The 20,707-nt window shown below is 34.2% G+C and overlaps 3 protein-coding genes across 7 annotated transcripts; 2 read left to right on the forward strand and 1 right to left on the reverse strand.

Moving 5' to 3' along the window:
* Positions 1-719: 719 nt before the first annotated feature.
* LOC108197783 (uncharacterized) lies at positions 720-3,493 on the forward strand. Of its 2 annotated transcripts, none has more exons than XM_017365484.2 (3): positions 720-856; positions 2,036-2,172; positions 3,001-3,493. In XM_017365484.2, the coding sequence occupies exons 2-3, from the start codon at positions 2,050-2,052 to the stop codon at positions 3,058-3,060; spliced, it is 183 nt and encodes a 60-aa protein (XP_017220973.1). In that variant the 5' UTR covers positions 720-856; positions 2,036-2,049; the 3' UTR covers positions 3,061-3,493. The 2 variants fall into 2 exon arrangements, with proteins under 2 accessions (XP_017220973.1, XP_017220972.1); XM_017365483.2 differs by having other exon boundaries at positions 723-856; positions 2,039-2,172.
* Positions 3,494-4,180: 687 nt separating this feature from the next.
* On the forward strand, positions 4,181-12,255 carry LOC108199853 (uncharacterized). 4 transcript variants are annotated; one of them, XM_064083540.1, is made up of 9 exons: positions 4,181-4,257; positions 4,419-4,579; positions 5,746-6,156; positions 7,109-7,229; positions 7,870-8,179; positions 8,481-8,553; positions 9,353-9,443; positions 10,021-10,100; positions 11,653-12,255. In XM_064083540.1, the coding sequence occupies exons 2-9, from the start codon at positions 4,514-4,516 to the stop codon at positions 11,785-11,787; spliced, it is 1,287 nt and encodes a 428-aa protein (XP_063939610.1). In that variant the 5' UTR covers positions 4,181-4,257; positions 4,419-4,513; the 3' UTR covers positions 11,788-12,255. The 4 variants fall into 4 exon arrangements, with proteins under 4 accessions (XP_063939610.1, XP_017223342.1, XP_017223343.1 ...); XM_017367853.2 differs by having other exon boundaries at positions 4,184-4,257; positions 4,419-4,530; XM_017367854.2 differs by having other exon boundaries at positions 4,230-4,261; positions 4,419-4,530.
* Positions 12,256-12,575: 320 nt separating this feature from the next.
* On the reverse strand, positions 12,576-19,736 carry LOC108197152 (uncharacterized). Its single transcript, XM_017364668.2, has 9 exons — positions 19,602-19,736; positions 19,395-19,507; positions 18,570-18,935; positions 15,738-17,917; positions 15,383-15,652; positions 15,217-15,297; positions 13,350-13,461; positions 13,192-13,258; positions 12,576-12,941 (listed from the first exon to the last, which is right to left on the reverse strand). Exons 2-9 carry the CDS (start codon positions 19,495-19,497, stop codon positions 12,848-12,850), a joined length of 3,273 nt encoding a protein of 1,090 aa, XP_017220157.1. The 5' UTR covers positions 19,498-19,507; positions 19,602-19,736; the 3' UTR covers positions 12,576-12,847.
* Positions 19,737-20,707: the final 971 nt, after the last annotated feature.

Here is a 20,707-nt window from a genome sequence, read left to right on the forward strand (position 1 = left end):
AAATTATAAAATTATAATATATAAACTAAAATAATCATTAATTTCTTTTACTATTGGAGCATTGTATATTAAATAGATTTTACAATACATCCAAAATTATTTAACCAAAGTAAACTAGTTCTTAATGTTTGGGCTAGCGAAAAATCACTTACTTTATATAAAATAATATTTTTAATTTCACATCAATGTTAAAATAATTTTAAACTATTTAAAAAATTCCGATCAGACTAATTTCTCTTAAATAATTATGAATTTATCAAATTCACTCTAACCAAATATTTGCAATTTATTCAAAATACTTCACATTACTCCCTCAATTTCTTTAATTTTTCAAATGTCTGGACTGTTCATAAATCATAACATGAGATAAATTACTAATTTACGTAAAATTTATAAGATTAAATATAGTCATGAGTGATCTTGTTGGATTCGTATTTATTATTATTTTAATATAATGAGGTTTTTATATTTAATATTAGAGTTTGTCCAGCATAAGCATCAAATTCTATAATTTTGGTGGATTTTAATTATCGTCATGGGTGAATTTGTAGAAATCCACCGTCATAAAGAAGCAGGAGTAAATCAAAACCATCCACCGTGCTCAATGTGTGCCACGGGCACACAAAACGGGGGAGCAATTTTTAACAATTCCTCGGATGGGTCCGATTCCAAATATAGGTTAACATATCCATATCCATATCCATAATTATACGAAACCCGATTGTCGAAGCCCAATTGTACTCTCAGTCTATCGAGCCTCTCAAGTCTCAACTGAACTTGGGAATACTGTGCAACGACCGACTCCGGGGAATTTATCTGTCTCTCTGTGCTGTTAATTCCTTCTCTCGATTCAAAGGTAAACCTCTCTCTCTCTCTCACCTCTCATCTCCCTCTCCCTCTATTTTTTTTTTGGCTAAATTCTCCTATATCTGTATGTATATGCGTTTCTCATTTGTTCTCGCATTGTCTCTGATTTTTAATTAAGTGTGAGATAGTAATTCTGTACATGTCTGTGTGACTGTGTTGTATATGTGTAATATATGGTGGAAATATGGCTTTTGTGGCGTCTCTGTTGTAATTTTGTTGGGTCTCTGTATGTATGGTAGAATTAGAGCTGCAGCTATTAGACGGGGCATTCTGATTGATTATGAATTAGTAACAAATATTTTATGAATATTTTTGGGTGACTAATTATGTACTTGTAAGTTGTAACTGATATGTGTGGCCATTCTTGTTCTATTTTGTTTGATTTAATATAGATGAGATTGTAATTGTAAGAAGAAAGCTCAAGTACTAGTAGACCTCCAAAACGATATAAGAAAACTACATCAAAAATTTGGGAATCATATGAGAAATTTAATGATGATGGAAAAACAAAATTTAGGTGTAAAGAATATGATCAAGTTTATATATGTGACTATGGTACCTCAAATTGGTGAAAACATACAATGTCAAAGCATGGGCAAAAATTGTTCCTTTTGATCAAGATGTTTACTGAAAGCTAATGGGAAAATCAATAACACAACATAACTTACCCTTTACTTTTCTCGAGTATATCGGTATTGGGGAAATGCATAACTACTTAAATTCTAATGTACAAGATATTTCAAGGAACACGATAAAAGCTGGTATCTTGGATGTATATAGAATTGAGAAGAGAAAAATGAAACAAGAGTTAGAGTCTTTATCTGGAAGAAATATGTCTTACATCTGATTTTTGGTATTCATCAACCATGGATGGGTATTTATCTCCTACTGCACATTTTGTGGATGAGAATTGGAATTTGCAGCCAAGAATATTATTAAATATCAGTCGGTTCCAATATTTCGTTCATTTTTCTTTCTCTTTCTCACCTATTTTATATATTTTTCATTATTTCGGTGCCTAATTTGTAGACAAATAAGAGGGATGGAAGTACCTCATAATTATGTAGTGTTTGTATAATAAATTTATAAATTAATTTTTCTGATTTATAAATGTAAATATGAGAACTTGAAGATTATAAATGTATCTTCTGATATATTGATTTTGCAGCAGCATTTAGAGACATGCCACACAGAACACGCCCAATGGCTGCTCTGTTGCTGTTTACTGGTCTTAATGTTGTTCTTGTTTCAACAATTACTCCAGTCTATGATTTTGTCTGTTTCCATCCTTACTGGGAAAGAAGGGTATGTTTACATCTCAAAAGAACTTCTACATCATTACTTTTATTTTGCACTAGTCTATTCTCGTAGTACTTTGCAAGTTGAGCACAGTCGTATATATATCTGCACATCAGTACATGTATTGTTAATTGTAGGATCTGATCACCATTCTATTTCACCTAAACTAATCCTGATAGCTCCGTTAATTGTAGACTGTTATGAGCTCTGTAACTGTGTACCATAGGGATGGCAATTTGTACCGAACCGATGAATACCCGATCCGTACCGACCCGATCGGGATTTACCGAACCCGAATTTTTTAATATTAACAATTTCAACAACGTCAGACTCAGGAGCCCTTTAACTCGAATCAGATATTGATAATATCTTATTAGAGTATGTGAAAACCCGACCCCGAACAAACCCGGTGGGTTCGGGTTCGGGTTTAGTGATTCGGGTTTTTTCGGGTTCGGGTTCGGGTTTGGGTTTTCTCAAAAAATTCGGGTTCAGGTTTGATTTTTACTAAACCCGTTTCGACCGACCCGATTGCCATCTCTAGTGTACAGCCTTTTATGTTGAGTTACCTTGAAGTTTTTGATTAGGCGAATTGGTGTTGCTTAACTGGAAAGGCGATAATGAACAACAGGACGAAAAATATTATAGAAACATCCAACTCTTCTGACTAGCTAGCGAGTTGTGTATGTGTAAATCTAGGACACTTGGTAATTTAGTGTAGACAAGTGTCTCTAAGTACTGGAATACACTAGAACATGGTGTTTTTTTATGTGCTTGCAAGTTGCAAGTGGTGTTGAATGTCTGGATACTTATTAGCTTATATTATATTTGTTCCAGCGAGAACGTCGACGTCAAGAACGTGAAGCTGCTTCAGCAAGTAGTGCTATATCTACATAAATGATTTGTACCAACAGTCTAGTTGTTTGCAATCTTGCCATACATTCAATTATCAAGAAGCTGTCTAGAAGAAGTACTTGTGACTTTCGAAGTTCTAGAGTTGGAAGTTGTTGAATGGTGCTGATCTGAATCAGTGAAGCGCGGAAATCAGACATAAATGCAATGAACTAATATATCTGCTGCAATCTTAACTGATTATTCAAGACTTTTGCTTTTAGTGCAAATGTATCCCAACTCGAACACGAATTGACAATATAAACAATGTTGAACAAACGAAGACAACTCTACTTTCCGTGTATGTTTGCATATATTTCAGACACACTAGGTGTCTGTGATGCAACTGTTAGAACTACGAACACTGAATTATGTGGTATCAGCAGAATGTGTATCAGACAGTAATACTTTTGGTAAGCACAACTTTACTCGGGCTACATATGTGGAATAGAATTTCACTCCTGAATTTTTCGGAAGAAAGAAAATATCGTGTGATTTTGGACAATTTTAGACATACTATAATAAATTATATATTACTAAATATTTGATTGTATATCCAATATTGAATTTTAATATATCATATTTCTGAAATTTCAAATAAGATTTTATCCTTCAATTTTAACAAATCAAAGATTATGATCCTAATTAAATGTAATATGTATGTCCAACAAAAGTAAAATAAACTAAATTCAAAATACTAGTTCACGGGGATTAAACTTTTTTTTTTTTGACAGCACGAGGATTAACTTGATATCAATTACAAAATGTAATTAATTTATTGGACGGACTATGGATTGGTAAAGTATACTGCTAATCTTAATATGTATATACAACAATTAATTAGTAAAATTAATTGGATTGATTATTAAAAAAATTAACTTAGCGGAACGGACTGTTTACTTGAAAGAAATTTTAATCTATATGTTTAGATAATTTTTTTTGATATATATAGTTTAATAATAATAAAATTTATTAAAATAATAAATAAAATTTTATAAATTATTTTTCAAAACCATTCTATATAATTTGGTAAAATTAAATTTTAAAAGTCAAAAAATTGAGTTACTTTCAGGAGAAAAGTTGGTCTTTCTGACTTGTCAACTAAGAGTGATCTCTTGACTCTGAGAAGCCTAACACGCACTTAAGTCTGCTGTGAGTTTGGGTGTGAGTGAGAAATGAAGGTGTGAGACAGAAGTAAATTAGGTGGGTAAGCAACAACAACTCAAGTGTGGTGTGGTGGGGGCTTTGCAAAATTTCCAAGCAACAACACACACAAGCACACTGCTTGACCTGCTTCACTTCTTTGCAAAAAGCTCTTCACTTTTCATCACTTGCCTTTTAACCCTTCTTTATATTTTCTTCAGAGACTATACATTTTGAGGGACTGATCAGAAAGGACCATTTATAATGCAAAATACTACTGAAACTTCTCAGGCTATCAGCAACACCCTTGCACAAGATGATCATCCTGCCACGGTCTCTCTCTCTCTCTCCCTCCCTCCCTCTCCCTCTCTCCCTTTCTTGGGTTAGTATTTATAATAACTGTCATAGTAATTAAGTTTTCTACGCCTGATTATGTGGGTGCACTGATTGGTCTTGTTTGAATTTGTTTTTGTCTGTTTCTTGAATTTATAATTATATGTTGAATTAATAGCTTATAGTATTATTGTGCTCGAACTTCTTGATTATTTATTTTTGTACAATCAACTGAATATGGCCAGAGATGATTTGTGGAAACAAGTGAGTTTTTTCGGTTTCTGGGAAGAGGAGTTGTCTTTGGGGTTGGTAGGAGACTTATGCAGAAATAATTTGTTAGCGTGTATGTTAGTTTCGTCATTGTTTACAAGTGATATACAATCCATTTAAGCCCTTTCTAACAGTCAGAGTTTTTTGAGGGTTGGAGAGTTAACATGGTATCAAGGTGGAGGTCTTAAGTTCTCTTTGTTATTCACTCTTTATTCGCCAAAAAAAAAGGTTTTAGAGTCAGGGTAAAATGATAAATAAGCCTACTTCCTAAACCTTAATGTGGGTAACTCAACAAGATAAACTACAGGAAGGAGACATGTGAGTTTAGAAATACTAATACTGTGGAGAGTAGCGGTTTGCAATAGCACGCCAAGTGCATATGTGGGAGTTATGAAATCTTACAAGTGTGTAAGAGATGTTTAAAAAATGGATTTCCGGGCTTTAGCTTGGCCAATTCTTCCACTGGATAGCATACTCAGTTTCCAAAGAGTCTCAGTAGACAACACATTAGATTTTCAGTATTTGTTGAAATTCTACCTATGGTCCTTATCTGTATTATAAGATATAATCAGATCAGACTGATTAATTCTCTGTACTGTAGTTTAATAAGTTATCTGATGTGCTTTAATTATGAAGCTTTCGAGTAAGGACCAAATATCAAGTCTTGTGGAAACTCGTATCACCTTTTATTTTAATGTTGTTAATCTTTTCTTGATTTTTTAAACTCTAAAGGAATATACTATTATCATTATATCTGGATAATTTGGGCTACATGGCAGGTAAGTGCATCCTTTGTAATTTAACAAACAGACCCATAACAATATTATTGAATAGATGGAGATTTGATCATGGTTTTTTTTTTACAAATATAGAATTATATATTTGTCATTTACAATTGTACTATTTGAATGTCTAATAACACCAAACGAACATTAATACATGCAGGTTGGTCCCCAAAATGATGAATCTACAAGCGAAGTTGGCAGTTCAGGAACAAGTGATTTTCAGTCTGTGCCATCCCTTCAAATCCCTCCCAGACCTGCAGGATTTGGCAGTAACCATAGTGGAAAGAGTTTACTCCACCAGGCTCCGGGTTATCTAAATGGAAGTTCATCATCAGGAAGTCTTCTTCGGGGACTAAGCTTCAACAGAAAGGTCATCACCTTTGATGGGGAAAGAAGTTGTCTCTTAACTTCAGGCTCCAGTACATCCCCTGGGAGTCCTTTAGCCAAATTCATGACTAAGTTCTCTTTTCACAGATGTACCTCTCTTCCCGTGACACAAACATCAAACTTGTCACCTTCAACTCCTGTGCCTGCTTCAACAAGAACATGTGATGAACAAAGCAAGCCACAAGCAAGTTCTAATCTTTTATTTAGTTTCTTTTTCTATGTCCAGTCAATACTCATTCTTTCATAGCAACAGTCTAGTTTGAAATAAGGTGGTTCCTAATTTAGCCATGTGCAAACTAATACCTGACCAGTACTGATATATAAAACGCTTCAGCATTATAATTTGTAAGCATATGGTAGCATACTCAACGTGAGTTGAAAAGAAGGTACCCATAAAAAACCTAGGGCCCAGCATCCAGAAGCTAGAACCTAATTACTGTGCAAACACGACACTGATATAATTATTCTCTTTGTTTTACTGTAGGAACTATTTTCCCTGTAGCCAAATCAATTTAGGTATTTAGGAATTCTTCATATATTATTTTAATCAGTAACCATGTAATTCCTGATTTACTCTATCTTTTAGTAGATGTGCAGGATAGAAACATAATTGTGTCGTTGCAATTTGTTATCCCCTTTAATTCGCATTCATCTCATTAGGTCTGGGCAGGTAGTGTAATTGTACTTCTCAGGATGTCAAAGAAGTGATAGGAGTGCTCTCTGTTTACCTGTAAACTATACTCATTAGATGCATATTTGGTTCCTCACTGTTGTTATCTTGGATCCTTCCTGTAACATATCACTTAGCTTATTCTGGGACTCATTATACATGGGAAAAGCATTTACCATCAGAATGGTGAAAAGTAGCAGTGCAGTTGTTAATTCCTTGTGCACACTGCATGTTTGTATCTTCAACCATTCTTAACTGTTTTAATGTGCAAGCTTCTTGCTGTCAAATCTGGATTTTCCTGAACGTTCGTGTTGATCATGGAATTTATAGATAATAAGTATCACCGATATAGAAATATGGCATTTCAAATTGTCTTCTTAGTTGGTATTCACTCGATTTAAATATCTTTGGGAGCAGAAACGTGGCTTCTTTGCATCGTAATTGTTTTTTTACCTAAATCCTGCAGATCAAAACAGGCAAAACTATTGTCTCAAGGTCCCTCTCTGTACCTGGGCGAAATATTGTTATCGTAAGATCCGCTTCCTTTTCTAATCGTAGAGAGAATCTTCAGTCAGATGCTGTTGATGGTATGTGGTAAGCTGGTCTACATTGTATTAAAATTATGGCTTACAAAAGATATATGCCTCCTATTAGTTCTAAAAAAATTGATTGTGTGTTGATAAAACATTTACAATTCTACTATTATAATACACTGCTATACAGTTTACAGTGTACCACAAACTTGGTTTTTTTTTATGGTTGTTTAAAAATGTTGCTTCATTCCTTGAAGAACATAATAATTTCTTTTGTAAGTAATCTGTGGCCTTAAGACTAGATGTGTATTAATATGTTTATATAATGAACCTAAGTACAAATGAAAAGACAGATTAAAGCTCGAAAAAAATACCGAACGCTTATAATATGAGGCAACTTGGGGGTCATCAATGTAAGAGGGGTAGAACCAGTAGATTAGGTTGTGGGACATGATTTATGAGGTTGAGATACAATTAGGCAACCTCTATATCTGTCGGAAATTTAGTATCAAAGGCCATGTGGATCTAGATATTGAACTCAGTGTTCATATGCTGTTATACTGGAATACTATCTCTGTCCTTGTTTTTTATATTTATAAATTTAAGTTTGGAGATGGAGGATGCTCGGAGGACTTCTGTGCTCAATAGTGCTCCTTTGTCTTGGTATCTAAAACTTCGCTTTTTGGCAAATCAGATCAGATAAGTGATTCTGTAGAAGATGAAGATGAAGAGATACCTGAAGAAGACGCTGTATGCAGGATATGTCTTGATAAATGTGAAGAAAGCAACACACTGAAGATGGAATGCAGCTGTAAAGGTGCTCTTAGACTTTTACATGAAGACTGTGCGGTTAAGTGGTTTAGCATTAAGGGGAACAAAAATTGTGATGTATGTGGGCAAGAAGTTACAAATTTACCGGTAACTTTGCTTCGTTTGCCAACTTCCTCCCGAAGTAATAACAGGACTGAGCATAATCAGCAGGGTGTGAATACAAGAACAATAAGGTACTTATCCTACCTTATGTTTGATCCAGAGACTTTCATATCAAATCATTAATCAGTTTGTGGCCTAATCTGATAGTATCTAATATTAGAACACAAGGAAAGAATAAGATAACTTATCATTAGTCTTTAAACTTTAAAGCTCGCCTGTCAGTCCAACTTTAGCGTATAAAAGTTTGGCGTTTCCCTCCCAATTTTATCCTCTTCTTTACATCAAATATCAAATTAGAAGATAATCCTTTTATTCTAAGAATCAGATTGTAAAAATGATAATGACATGTCTACTTTTGGCTTTTTACTGTAGTGTTTGGCAGGACTTTGTTGTGCTCGTCTTGGTTAGCACAGTATGCTACTTCTTCTTTCTTGAGCATCTTCTGGTAAGCTAGATATGTAAAATTACAGCAAAAAGAGAAAACACCAAGGCTATCACTTCTTTGTTACTAGAAACTTTTATCTTATTCTACTTAAAGAATTGAAATCAGTCTAGCTTTACGTTTTAACAACTTTTGATAAAATGGTAGTTCATGATTGCCTTCAGGTGTCCAAATACAATAATCAGTCGGATTTGTGGTTATGCTCTTACAAGAAGTGACTGGTTGGAAATATATGTATATAGAATGTTTCACATTTAGAGGTTTCACTTCGCCTGCCCCACTATATTTTGATTCCATGTCCTTCGCAAACCTGTTAGAGTTCTTTATAAATGGTGGAAGAGAACATTCACATATGCCTACTCTGTACTCTTGGGCTATGACTTGGATTTAGATGGTTTCTATATGTTTTTCCATCTTATATAAGATAAATTTTACATCTCTTGTAATATACGTATACTTATCCTGTACATCTAATATTATGTTTTCTCTACAGAACTTATCAACTACCTTCAAGGTGTTCTCTTGGTATTTTAATTCATAATAACCAGTGTTCTATTTCACATGATAATTCATAGGCTATTAAAATGAATTAATTAGGTAAGTTTGGCATAAAGTCTTAGCTGGTGCAATATAGTTTCTGGTTAAAATCCTTTTCCAAGTGGTAAAGTGCAGAGAAAATTGAAATTAATATGACACACTGTTTTTGAATGGACGTGCTAAATGGAAACATGATCTCAGATTTTAGTGTTGATATAATCAGATCTAACAGGACATGTATTAATTCCATTCATTTGTTTTGTAGATTCAGGATCTTAAAACCGAAGCAGTAGTTATCGCTGCACCATTTTCATTCACATTGGGTCTTCTGTCATCATCATTTGCTGTCATCTTAGGTATAGCCCTACTTGAACTATATACTTTTGCATATTAGTAACTTAACACCAAGTGCTATTATGCTAAACATGAGTTGCATGTTTATGTTTTTATCATCTTTACCAGAAAAACTAAGCTTGTAAATATTTTTTTAAAGCAAGTTTTATAGTTAGATGAAGAATGTATTTTGTAACCGAGTATATTTCTTTGTGATGTTTATCATAGATTATTCTAAATTTATTGATCAGATTATGTAAATTTACTAGCTAACGCTTGTTGTGTTCATTGTTTGTGTCTGTGAAATCCCAACTATATTGGGTTCTATTTTGGGGTTTCTTAGTGACATTAATTCAAAAGGGAATATATTCTATTATTTAACCATACATGCCCATCTCCCGGTACAGGTGAGGTTGATTATTAATTTCTACAATGAAGTTATGTTTAAATTAAGCTTGAATGGGCTTATTTTTAATTGAAAAACCATAGAACCAAATTGTACATGTAATTATTAAATAATTGATGAGGCATTGTCTTTCTTGTATGCCAGTCACTTTTTATTTGGTGGCATGATTGTGCATTTGTGCTATAATCTTGCAGCAATCAGAGAGTATATATGGACATATGCAGCACTTGAGTTCGCACTTTTAGCCGTGATACTCCACCTGGCCTACTCTGTGGTGAGCAATGACTCCGATATTTTTGATATTACACATCTTTTCCTTAAATCATTTCTGGAAGTAGTAAATAATCTGTTTACATTTCTTCCCGCAAACTGGACGGTCTCTGTTGTCGATTATTTGTGCATTACCACTGCCAAAATTTGAGCATATATCTTTATAAATTTAATGTTTTTCTGCTTCTCATACCAAGAAAATGGTTCTCACCATTGACTTTAGTGAGGACATATTCTAGTAATGACACTGTAATACATATTACCTACTATCAGCGCTTGCCTAATATCTACGCTGCACAGTGAGGACATATTCTGGTAATGACACTGTAATATATAAATTCCTACAATCTATGCTGTACAATAAGGACATTATCTGGTAATGACACTGTAATATATATTACCGACTATTTATGCTTACCTACTATCTCTACGCTGTAGGCTTCTGTAACCCACGATACTGATGGTTAACAGATGAAAGTAGGAAAAAGATAACTACACACTTTGATGAAATTCACTAGATTGTTTTGTTATTTTTTGGTTCATGATTGATAATATTGAAACTTGTAGCCGACAAACTTATGCCGGATGAGATGACTTGGAAGTAGAGCAATATGTTAATACAAAGAAACTGTTTTTGATATATTTTAACATCTTAATTGATGTATAACCTTCTTGTAGTCTAACTTGAAAAGTAAAAAACCCTCTAAACATAATTAAGTGTATAGTATTATTGATCACAGCATACATATTATAATATTGATGATGGGAGCCTTTTGCACGACCTTCTCTATCTTATTAAGCTTGGTTCTGTACATATAGACGTGGCTACTTCTACAGTATAGGATAAGGCAGCTTATAAGCTTAAATCAAATTTGTTTACCAAATTATGTAAGTTGCGATATATCATTAGGCTCTGCTCATGAGAGCATCTTCCTGAGGCCTTCTGATCTAATCGGGTCTCATGAACTTGTGAAGTGGGAATAATAATATGTACAGATACGCCTCCTGTCTCCTGACAACACAAATCATATCTCCTTTTCAGTATGACTACTGTAGAAAACATAGACTTGGTAGAAAATATATGTTAGTGCTAAACTGCGGCACTGCACAATTTACGAATTTCACATGTATTGGGAAAACGGTGAGAAGGTTATCTCTTGAGGTAAGAAGCTTCAGTTTGTTATCAAGACAATGTCAATCTGTTTCCAGTGTGATAAATACAAAAGCGGCTTTCAAAAACAGTGTAATTCTTATGCACTTGCTGTTTGCCCTAGCTAAAGACAGTAAATGCGTGAGAAAATGCGGTGTTTAGCCAAGAGATGAATTGAGAATAATAAAAAACCACAGGAACCTTGCAACATCACCAACTCAGTGGATCCCTTTGTGTTGCATATTGCTCTATGAATGTCTCTTTGGAAGAACATTTTTGTTTGTTTTGCTTCCTGTCTTGGTTGCTTAGCTAATAATTCAAGAAAGCTGAAGCCAGAATTATGGCTTTGCAGAAGCTGAAGCTTGCATTATGATCTTCTTTCATGCAATTGTTATGTTTCTTGCAGCTTCATTTGATGGCGATTTATGCAATTATGATATCAGCTGTGTTGGGATATGGACTGGCTATGACTGCCAACTCACTATATATTCGATGTTTTACTTGGCGAGCCCAAGTTTCCCAGAGCTCTTCTTCAGCATGACATCAATTTTTTAAGGGTATGAAGATGCAAGTTGTGAAGTATGTTCTGCTGATTTAACATGCATAAGTGTTATAGTACAGCCTGCAACTGTAAAATACTACTCGCAGGGTTGCAACTTGCAAGTAATGGAAAGCTTGGAAGGCAAGTACTAGTGGGTATAAGTAGATCTCAATACTGATTGCCAAAGAGCTTTGCTCTCGTGGTACTATCCCCATCCCTTTAGCTGGTCAAGGGATAAATTTTTGACAGAGGCAAAAGTTTGGTGTGTTCAATCAGCAAAAATAAAATAAAAATAGTAATGACCAGGCCTCTGATTGCGTGTGCACTGTAAAGCTTGTATATTTTTAAGTTTAATTAGTGTAGTCTCTAAAGATTATGTATTTCATTGTTTTTTGCATTGCAGAACTGGCTATATTTGTAAATACTGATATATAAAGATATTCTATGCAATAAGACATGTTATACTCATTTCCCTTTCCAAGTCAGCTAAATGTCTGGTTCTTGTTTGTGTAAACCACTAGTAAGAAGATGGTATATTTGTTTCTGCTGAGACATGTATATGATGTAATGGAGCAGAATTAATTGCTAGATTTTTCGAGAAACCATTTATCACAAAATCACTTTTTGAGTATGATACAAAATTTGGAGTCCTGCTATGAACATACTGCTGTATTTTACAGTTAATTCAGATGTATAGCACAACTATAACATTTAGCCAAAAGCCACCTACCATAAGTTAAGATACTGAATCATGTAAACTGCACTATAGCATTAGCTAAGAAAAGATCTACAAATATAACTTTTAGAGCAAGACATCCTACAATGTTTAACGCAGTAGCTACTACATCCTGATTTTTTCACCAGGGTTACTATCTATTTGAATCTAGCCATTGGCCACCTAAAATATATACATATGTATTCTATGTGGAGGCCTGGATGCATTTTAAGGACTCGGAAAGAATACAAACAGGTAAAAGGCACTCTATGTGATGATGGGGGCCAAGGATGGTGCAGATAACTTGTGAGAATGGAACGAATACATCGAGGAACAAGAACAGCGTCATTTGCATTTAGCCACGGGAATAAGCTCACCATCTTTTCTTAACCAGACTGTGGAGCGGGTTTTCCTAATATTCTCCGCAAAGAGCCGATACCTGTCATGTAAAAAATGAAGAATTGTATATATTACTGAACATATTTTGTTCAGGATGTCATTTTACATATCAAACTCTGAGCAGTGTGGTATAATGATTTATTTCTTGCTAAAAAAAGTATTCATAGTTTGTTAATTCTTGGTATAACTAATCGCAGGGACGAATAGCATTAAAAGGCTTTCATGTTACATATATTATTTAATTAAGATCTGAGTAATAGGCAATAATTTGATATAAAAAAAAAACCAACCTTTGATATTCCAGCTTTTGAATAACTATACCATTCAACAGTAGCTCAGAACTATAAACTGAAGCTCCTGCAACATTAAATGATATATTGTGAATGAAAAAAGACACAATAACTCTTGCAAGTAGCTTCACTGCATCAAAAACATAGCAACTCCTAACCTTTTTCAAGAAAAGGTACACAATCTGCATAATCTTCCTCGCAAGATAAAATGATCAGGTCACTCAGGATCCTTTCATCCCTCAATGCAGATCGACCAATTCGCTCTACAACCTGAGAAAATACACCCAGTGAAAATCAGAAAACAGACCCAAGCACATAAAGTATCTCAACGCCATCAAGCAACTTAAAAAAAATGTGACTGCCCAGCGGCAGGTAGAAACATGAAAACAGAAATGGCTGAACATCATAAATTTGCCTTTTAACCATTTAAGGGGATATTTCCACACAATAGATATATTTGCTAGTCATGATAGAAAAATTCTAGTACAGACATGTTATGCATTCAAGAATATACCTGAGCTGAATTCTTACTTCACAATAGCATGTAAAAATAACTAGAAAAAGATAAAAAGACATTAAAACTTAATATCAAACCTCATAGGTTTACTTGAGAACAATAGATACTGTATAGCATAAATAGTCATAAGACTAAATAAGGATATCATTATTGATAAATTTAATAGTAGGGAATAATATCTTATTCATAAGACAATTTTATTCTGCTGTGATGATCTGTTACAATTGGTCCAACAACTATTTTTGTTTAGTTCAATGCTATGTTACCCGGACTCGGCTAAAAGTGTCCAACATGGATACGTGTCCGAGTGTCGGACTCGGGAATAATTTGAAAATTTTACATGTTTTTGGCTTAAAGTAATTGTCGGAGTGTCCATAACCATGTCCGAGTGTCGAGTGTCTGACACGGGTACTCGAGCCAAAATGAAGAGTCCGGGTAACATAGGTTCAATGTGCTATTCTTCTCTACAAATGCTAAGTTCAGGTTATTGTGACTAGTCCTTTGCAATATATTGCTCAACGATTTAATATTAAAAAGAACAGACAAACTGATAATAGTACTGATAAGAAATGAGCTAGCTCTCCGATCCAGTAACCAGTCTAAAACCGCCCCCAATTAGAGGAGAGGTCGCCTCCCTATTCTCTACTGAACAATAATCTCTTTATATAACACATAAAACCCTATCTTTTTATGCTTATACTCCTTCCTATGCAATTCCTGAAATGCCCCCGACTTATATTCTTCAATTACCTTTGTCTCCTTTCATCGCTGTAATTCCTCTGTTTCTAACTTTTCTCCTTTGGAATGTCAAAGTTACCATAGGGCCAGCTGCATTCCTTGCCTCCTTACACTTTTATTTAATAAATAAATGATACAAAAAGGGTGGGGGAGGGGGAGGGCCTTCAACCTTGTATGTTTCTGAATTATGTCAGGAATTTCAATTTATTTCCTTCTCACCCTTCTTTGAAGCTAGTCACAGTTATGACTTGTGTACGGATGGAGTACACGAATACACTCTAAGCAAAAAGCAGAACGTGGTTTAATATTCGATTTGGCAAACTTCGCAAATTTTATCCGCAGGAGGATACCAACACTAATGATATGAAACAGAAGTAATGATGGGAACATACCAAGTTAATTTTCATAAAAGCAAAATTTTACCATTACTGATTAACTACAGGCATAAAGTAACCAAGTTACCATGCATTCTGTCAGTAGATATTATTCAAACTGGACGTCGGGTTTTAAAATTGACCTTTAGAAAACATCTTGCTAATACCATACAAAGTTTTGTGTAGATTTCAAATCATGTTACTGAGACCCAAGAAGCCATAGGGGTCGATGCAGATGTGCATATACATGCATACAGTAACTAGCCTTAATTTAAGACGAGTAATAATGTAAGACTAAATTCCACAGTTCTGACATTCTGTAGATAATGCAAAAGAAAAGTATGAATTCCAATGTCAAAAGTAAAAATGTAAGACAGGCTCAGAAAGATTACGCACCACACCGTGAACAGCCTTTACCAAGCCTGCCAGTATATCTTTACCAGGTTTTGTATTACGCGTAAGGAAGACCTTACATCCCTGAAAGAAAGTAGTTTGTTAAAAATGCACCACATGACCACCTTAATATAAATACAAAACTCAACCATACTTCCTAGTTCCCTACTTGTAAAAGTGGATGTTGGCATGCACGCGCCAGTGAAACTGGCAGACTGAAGCCTAATTCCTTTTCCTTTTTAGCATCTCTTAGTATGTAGTTTTGCTCATCAACGAGACACCCAGCCTGTCCGCAGCTCACAAGCCAAAAGTGGGTCACCACTGGTTTCCCCTTGGCAATAGCTTCTAACATATTCCTCGTACGCACAAATTTATCAGTTACGAAATGTGTAGCATCTGAAATAGAAGATGCTTCAGATACCCCCAACCGAGTTAAAACCTGTAAAAGTGGATCGATTATAGAATAATAGTTTTGAGTTTAAATATGCTTACATTAGAATCAAGAAAATATAAAAAACATGTACCTTCTTCTGCTGCTTAATTATATCTTCATCCATGTGCTTACTGAACAATACTTGAAGCTGAGTTATATTCCTCTTTTTCTGTAAATATTCACAGGCATATGCAGATTCTGGTCCATCTGCACTTATCCTGCTAGAATTTTTCTTAAGTGGCGACCTTAATAAATTCTTCCTACATGACTGTTTATGATACTCATCACCCATACAAATCGGGGAGGCTTCATTTACAGGTGTTTTGCATTGAATAGGGGTCAGCAACACAGTAGAACCTTTTGAAGTAGCATTGCCAATTTGCTCAATAGGGTTGTTGACCACAGAAGTGTCCTTGGCCAAAATATTTCCACACTGCCTGTCCATCACAGGAGAAGCTGGATTACGAACAGATGACCTTGTTGTCCTCTTTATGCCTGAATTCACCTGTAAGATTTTAGACTTAGCACCTGATTTTCCGTTAATTTTTTCTTTGGGCAGCTTTTGACAGGGCTTTTCTTTTTGGGCTGTACTAATACCACATCTCTCAGTATCATTTTGCTCAGTATGAGTTTCTTTGGTTTCCTTAGAGTTTGAAGGTTGGATGAACTTTAATTCACTAGATTTTCCTCTGGCATCTGCATTCGACACAGTCCTCCTTTTCTTTTTAGAGGCATTAGAGCCAGCTAAACTATCCATTTTCTCTCTTAAATCAGTAGACGTATACGTATCCCTCTGATTTTGATTTGACATTTTCTGCCTAGTACGAAAAGCAATGGGTGAAAATGTACTAAAATGCTCCTCAATAGACCTTTTTTTAACTCTTTTTTGACATGCTGACGCAGCAGTATGACATCTTTCAGTTTCACTGATACCACATTCTTCCAACTCTGTTTTATTCAGATTTTCCTCAACAATGCCACAATGTAAGTTACACAAATCTCCAGCCTCATCCCACTGATTTCTGGTTTTCATGGATTCCAGTTCTGACACAATGGAGGACCCTTTAGTCAATCTACGAGAAGAGCGTTTACTTTGATTTGATTGTATCGTACTGACTCTAGATTTCAAAGCGCGTGATGCTTTTTTATGAAGAAAACCTTTATCCGACTCTGAATTTTTGGGGAGTTTTCTTTCTGCAGAACTGGAAAAGTGGATTTCAGCGTCTTGATTATCAACATCACTGTTACAGTCAGTCATACCAACCCCACAGCATAGGGTTTCCATTGCTTCAGCAGCCAACTGAGTATCAGCTCCTATACCCAACATGTCTAGATTATCTCTAGCAGCACCTGTTTGAACCTCATCCAAATCCTTAATAAGATTTTTTCCAATAGACTGTTTTGCCACCTTCATTAGTTTAGCATTCTCTTTATTTTTGTGTAACAGTAACTTTGAATCGGAGTAAAACAACTCAGGTACATTACTACTACTGTCTTGTTGCACTACCTTGCCAGAGTCAACTTTGACTGCCTGACGTCTTTTGACATTATGATGCTTTGAATCCCGAGGTTGGGTAAAAGATTTATGTCCTCTGCATCCATCATCAAAAAATGAATGTTTCTTTTTCCTGTAAAACTCACCCCCTCCTTCATCCTCTTGATTATCATCCCAATCATATATCCCACTGGAAGCTAAATAATTGCGATTAGCATTTTTAGCAAAACATTGAGTCCCTTTGGCACCTGAGAGAACCTTTGATTTCCCCCCAGTTGACTTAATAACATCAGATTCTTCGTCAAAGTCTGTAACATTAACTTTCAGAAATTTGTCCACAAAGTCAAGTGCAATGGTTTGCGATGCCTCTCCGGGCTCTTGAGAATCAACATAGCTCAACCCTGCCAAATCATTTTCCATAGTACACACTGGGGGTAACATTTCTCCTTTATCAGTGTTCAAATATTCATTAACCCCTTTCTCACGAGAAATATCATCATTAAAAAGTTTCCTCATTGCTGACTTACCAGCCCTGCACCTGTTTTCACTAGTCAATCCTTTCATTTGAAGATCATGCTCCTCCAAATTAAATCTTTTATCAAAGTCATATAAATCTCTAACAACACTTCTTCCACTATGCCCTGCCTCATGTAGATTGTCACTCACACTGGAATATGATGCACCTTTGGTTCTTCTCAAACCCATGTCGCGAGCAGCCAAGCCAGCAGATCTGACAGACGCCACACGTAATGATGTAAATCCTCTGAGGACAGGTCCTGCATCAAAACTGTATGTTTTAATCTTTGACCGATATATAGCTTCTTAACATACCTAGGTAAAACTTATTAGTTGTAGATGATTTTTGAACGACAACATGGCTAACAAGAAAAATGCAACTTATAGGAGAAAAGTATGTAAAGGTAGTAATTCTAGAAACTCAAAGCAGATAAAAGCTTAGCAGAAATAGTTAGCAAGAAAACATTAGATGTAGTTCAAACATTATACTTAATTTCCCAAAATGTGCCATTTAAAAATCATTTTTTGCCATTAAACCCAAGAAACATATTTACAAATGTATACATGGAACTTCTTAAGGGTTACATGACTAACAAATTTCGTACACATAATAGACTTATAATTTTTCAGATGGAAAATTAAGGGGACTGCATCTGCAGTATTATCATATTTTTTGTTTTCAACAAATCATTATTAGAATGTCTTCTTATCACAAAGGTTGATGGTTATTTGCTTGCCAATATTAAAGCCTCCTTTCTTCTTATGACATAATATATACTTATTACATAGTTTTTGCATTAGCTGTGATATTAGGGTTAAACTGAACAACACCTTGCCAAATGACAAATGTATATAATCAAAGAGAAATATGCAAAATCCACAATTCAATATCCAGAACTAGATTCTTCAAACCTGTATTGCACTCTTTCGTAACCGGAATATCTTTACATGCACCGCCACTTTGTTTGTGCACATCAGTCTGCAAAATATTCTCAGGTTCCCCTGGATGGCTGCCAAGTTCTTTCAAAGAATCAACATCAGACAATTCCTCAGTGTCACTTACAAGTTCAGTTTTCTTAGTTCCTTCATCGTCAGTATCACCAACTACTTCCATATCAAAATCGTTATATAACTGGGTGCACAAATTTTCAGTACAATCCAGATTATCCACTGCTTGGGTTTCACAATCAAAATCTAGTACTTGAGTTTCACCAGCAAGGCATACCACTTGAGTCTCAGCATCTTCAAATGGAACCGTATTGTCAAATGACCCAGACCCTGACACAAAATCGTAACTCATCATCATTCTACTTTATATTCTGCGTAACTCTCCACTTTTAACATTTTAAGCATCAAAAGCATATATAAATCAATAAAATATAATACACAGAATAACCAACGAAATTTCTAAACTACATCAATTGAAAATTACTGGTGTATATATAAGAACTCCGAACAAAACCTCAAATCCCACATATCGAATTTTAACATTGAAAAAACAAATTTACAACTAAAGTTACTTGGAGACAACTATTCAAGTGTTCAAGTCTCTAAAATTCAATTTTACCACAAGATTAAAAATGCGTCATCCGATACTCACTTTATAACCTAAAATTCCCATATCAATAATCAGCAATTCACATAAAACTTACAACAAAACATTGCTTCACTATCAATTACCCATAAACACACATTTCAAAATTCATTAAAAAAAAAACTAAAAAAAAAAAGGCATACCATCGAGAAAAGACTGAGTATCCATAAACTGAGTGTCTTTATCACTAAAATCATCGCCCACTTGAGTCTTATCATCATTATCATCATCTTCAATCGAACCCATTCCACCAAATCTGAAACAAAACACCAAAAATTACACAAAAAGATTGTAACTTGACACACATTACACGCACATATATGTATATTGAAGTGGCAAAAAGGTGTGACCTTGGGGGCAAAACAAACGGAGGGTATGGAGAGAACTAGGGTTTCAGAATTTGGGGGAGATTGTGAAAATAATAATTGCGGATTTTGGAGGGAAATAGAAATAAGAGCTTTACAATGATTTACGGTTCATGTTACTGTGACAAAAGGGAAAAAATATTATTACTAAGGTAAATCTCGTGACAAAATATCTATTTATATATAAAAAAAATTATATATGTGTAATTTTAAATTTTAAAACTACAATAATTTATTGTTGACATTACTGTGTGTATATAAATATAAATAGTATATAAGTAATATTAGCAAGGTACATGTAATTGAAGTGTTAAAATGAATAGATAAGAATCTTAAATTTTGTTAGGGTGAATCCCAGTATAAAATATCTATTCGTAAATAATTTATTAAAATTATATATATATATATATATATATATTAGTTCTAAATATATAAACAAAATATGTAATTATATTTTAATATTTTGTTTTAAATTAATTAAAAGTTATAACTTACTAAAAGTTTAAGGTTTGAATCTCGTAAACATAATAATAAACTATCAAACTATACAATTATACGTTGATACAGTGCTTCATTCATTAATTGAAATAAGTAATACTTCACAGTCTGTTGATAAGCAATACATTATCCAATATCATATTTTGACAATCAACAAATGATATTATTTTCTTTCAGAAAAAAAGCCCGATGAGATTATTTGTTGGAAGAGTAATTTGACTTAAAGTAATATTTTTTTTCTTTCAATAAACAAATTTTAGTCAATAAAATTTAAATATGATTTTGTTTTCAAGTATTCATAACAAAGACATAAACAAGGAACAATTGAAGATGTATGAAGCATATTAAATAAACAAATACAATAATATCAAAACTCAAGATCATAAGGGCATAATATTCATTAAAAATTAAAAGACTGATTATATAAGATTTTAACATCATTTGATACTTTTTACTTTAAGTGATTTATCTATAATGAAACTAACTATTGTCCGAGACGTCTTTGCTGAAGGGCTTGAAGGACTAATTGTACCGCTTTTATCCTTTTTCATCTTATTTCCAATAACTTTCGTTTATGCTTCCTTCTCTTCTTT

The sequence above is a fragment of the Daucus carota genome, chromosome 8 (genome assembly GCF_001625215.2).
Source record: "Daucus carota subsp. sativus chromosome 8, DH1 v3.0, whole genome shotgun sequence".
Taxonomy (NCBI): Eukaryota; Viridiplantae; Streptophyta; class Magnoliopsida; order Apiales; family Apiaceae; genus Daucus; species Daucus carota.

Bases quoted from the DNA above. Each gene is read 5' to 3' on its own strand.
- LOC108197783 (XM_017365484.2), top strand. From the start codon at position 2,050: ATGCCACACAGAACACGCCCAATGGCTGCTCTGTTGCTGTTTACTGGT. The intron at 2,173-3,000 runs GTATGTTTACAT...TATTTGTTCCAG, and splicing joins ATCCTTACTGGGAAAGAAGG to CGAGAACGTCGACGTCAAGA.
- LOC108199853 (XM_017367853.2), top strand. From the start codon at position 4,462: ATGCAAAATACTACTGAAACTTCTCAGGCTATCAGCAACACCCTTGCA. The intron at 4,531-5,745 runs GTCTCTCTCTCT...TAATACATGCAG, and splicing joins AAGATGATCATCCTGCCACG to GTTGGTCCCCAAAATGATGA. The intron at 8,554-9,352 runs GTAAGCTAGATA...TTTGTTTTGTAG, and splicing joins TCTTTCTTGAGCATCTTCTG to ATTCAGGATCTTAAAACCGA.
- LOC108197152 (XM_017364668.2), bottom strand. From the start codon at position 19,497: ATGGGTTCGATTGAAGATGATGATAATGATGATAAGACTCAAGTGGGC. The intron at 18,936-19,394 runs GTATGCCTTTTT...ATTTTGTGTCAG, and splicing joins TACTCAGTCTTTTCTCGATG to GGTCTGGGTCATTTGACAAT. The intron at 13,259-13,349 runs GTTAGGAGTTGC...TTAATGTTGCAG, and splicing joins TGTACCTTTTCTTGAAAAAG to GAGCTTCAGTTTATAGTTCT.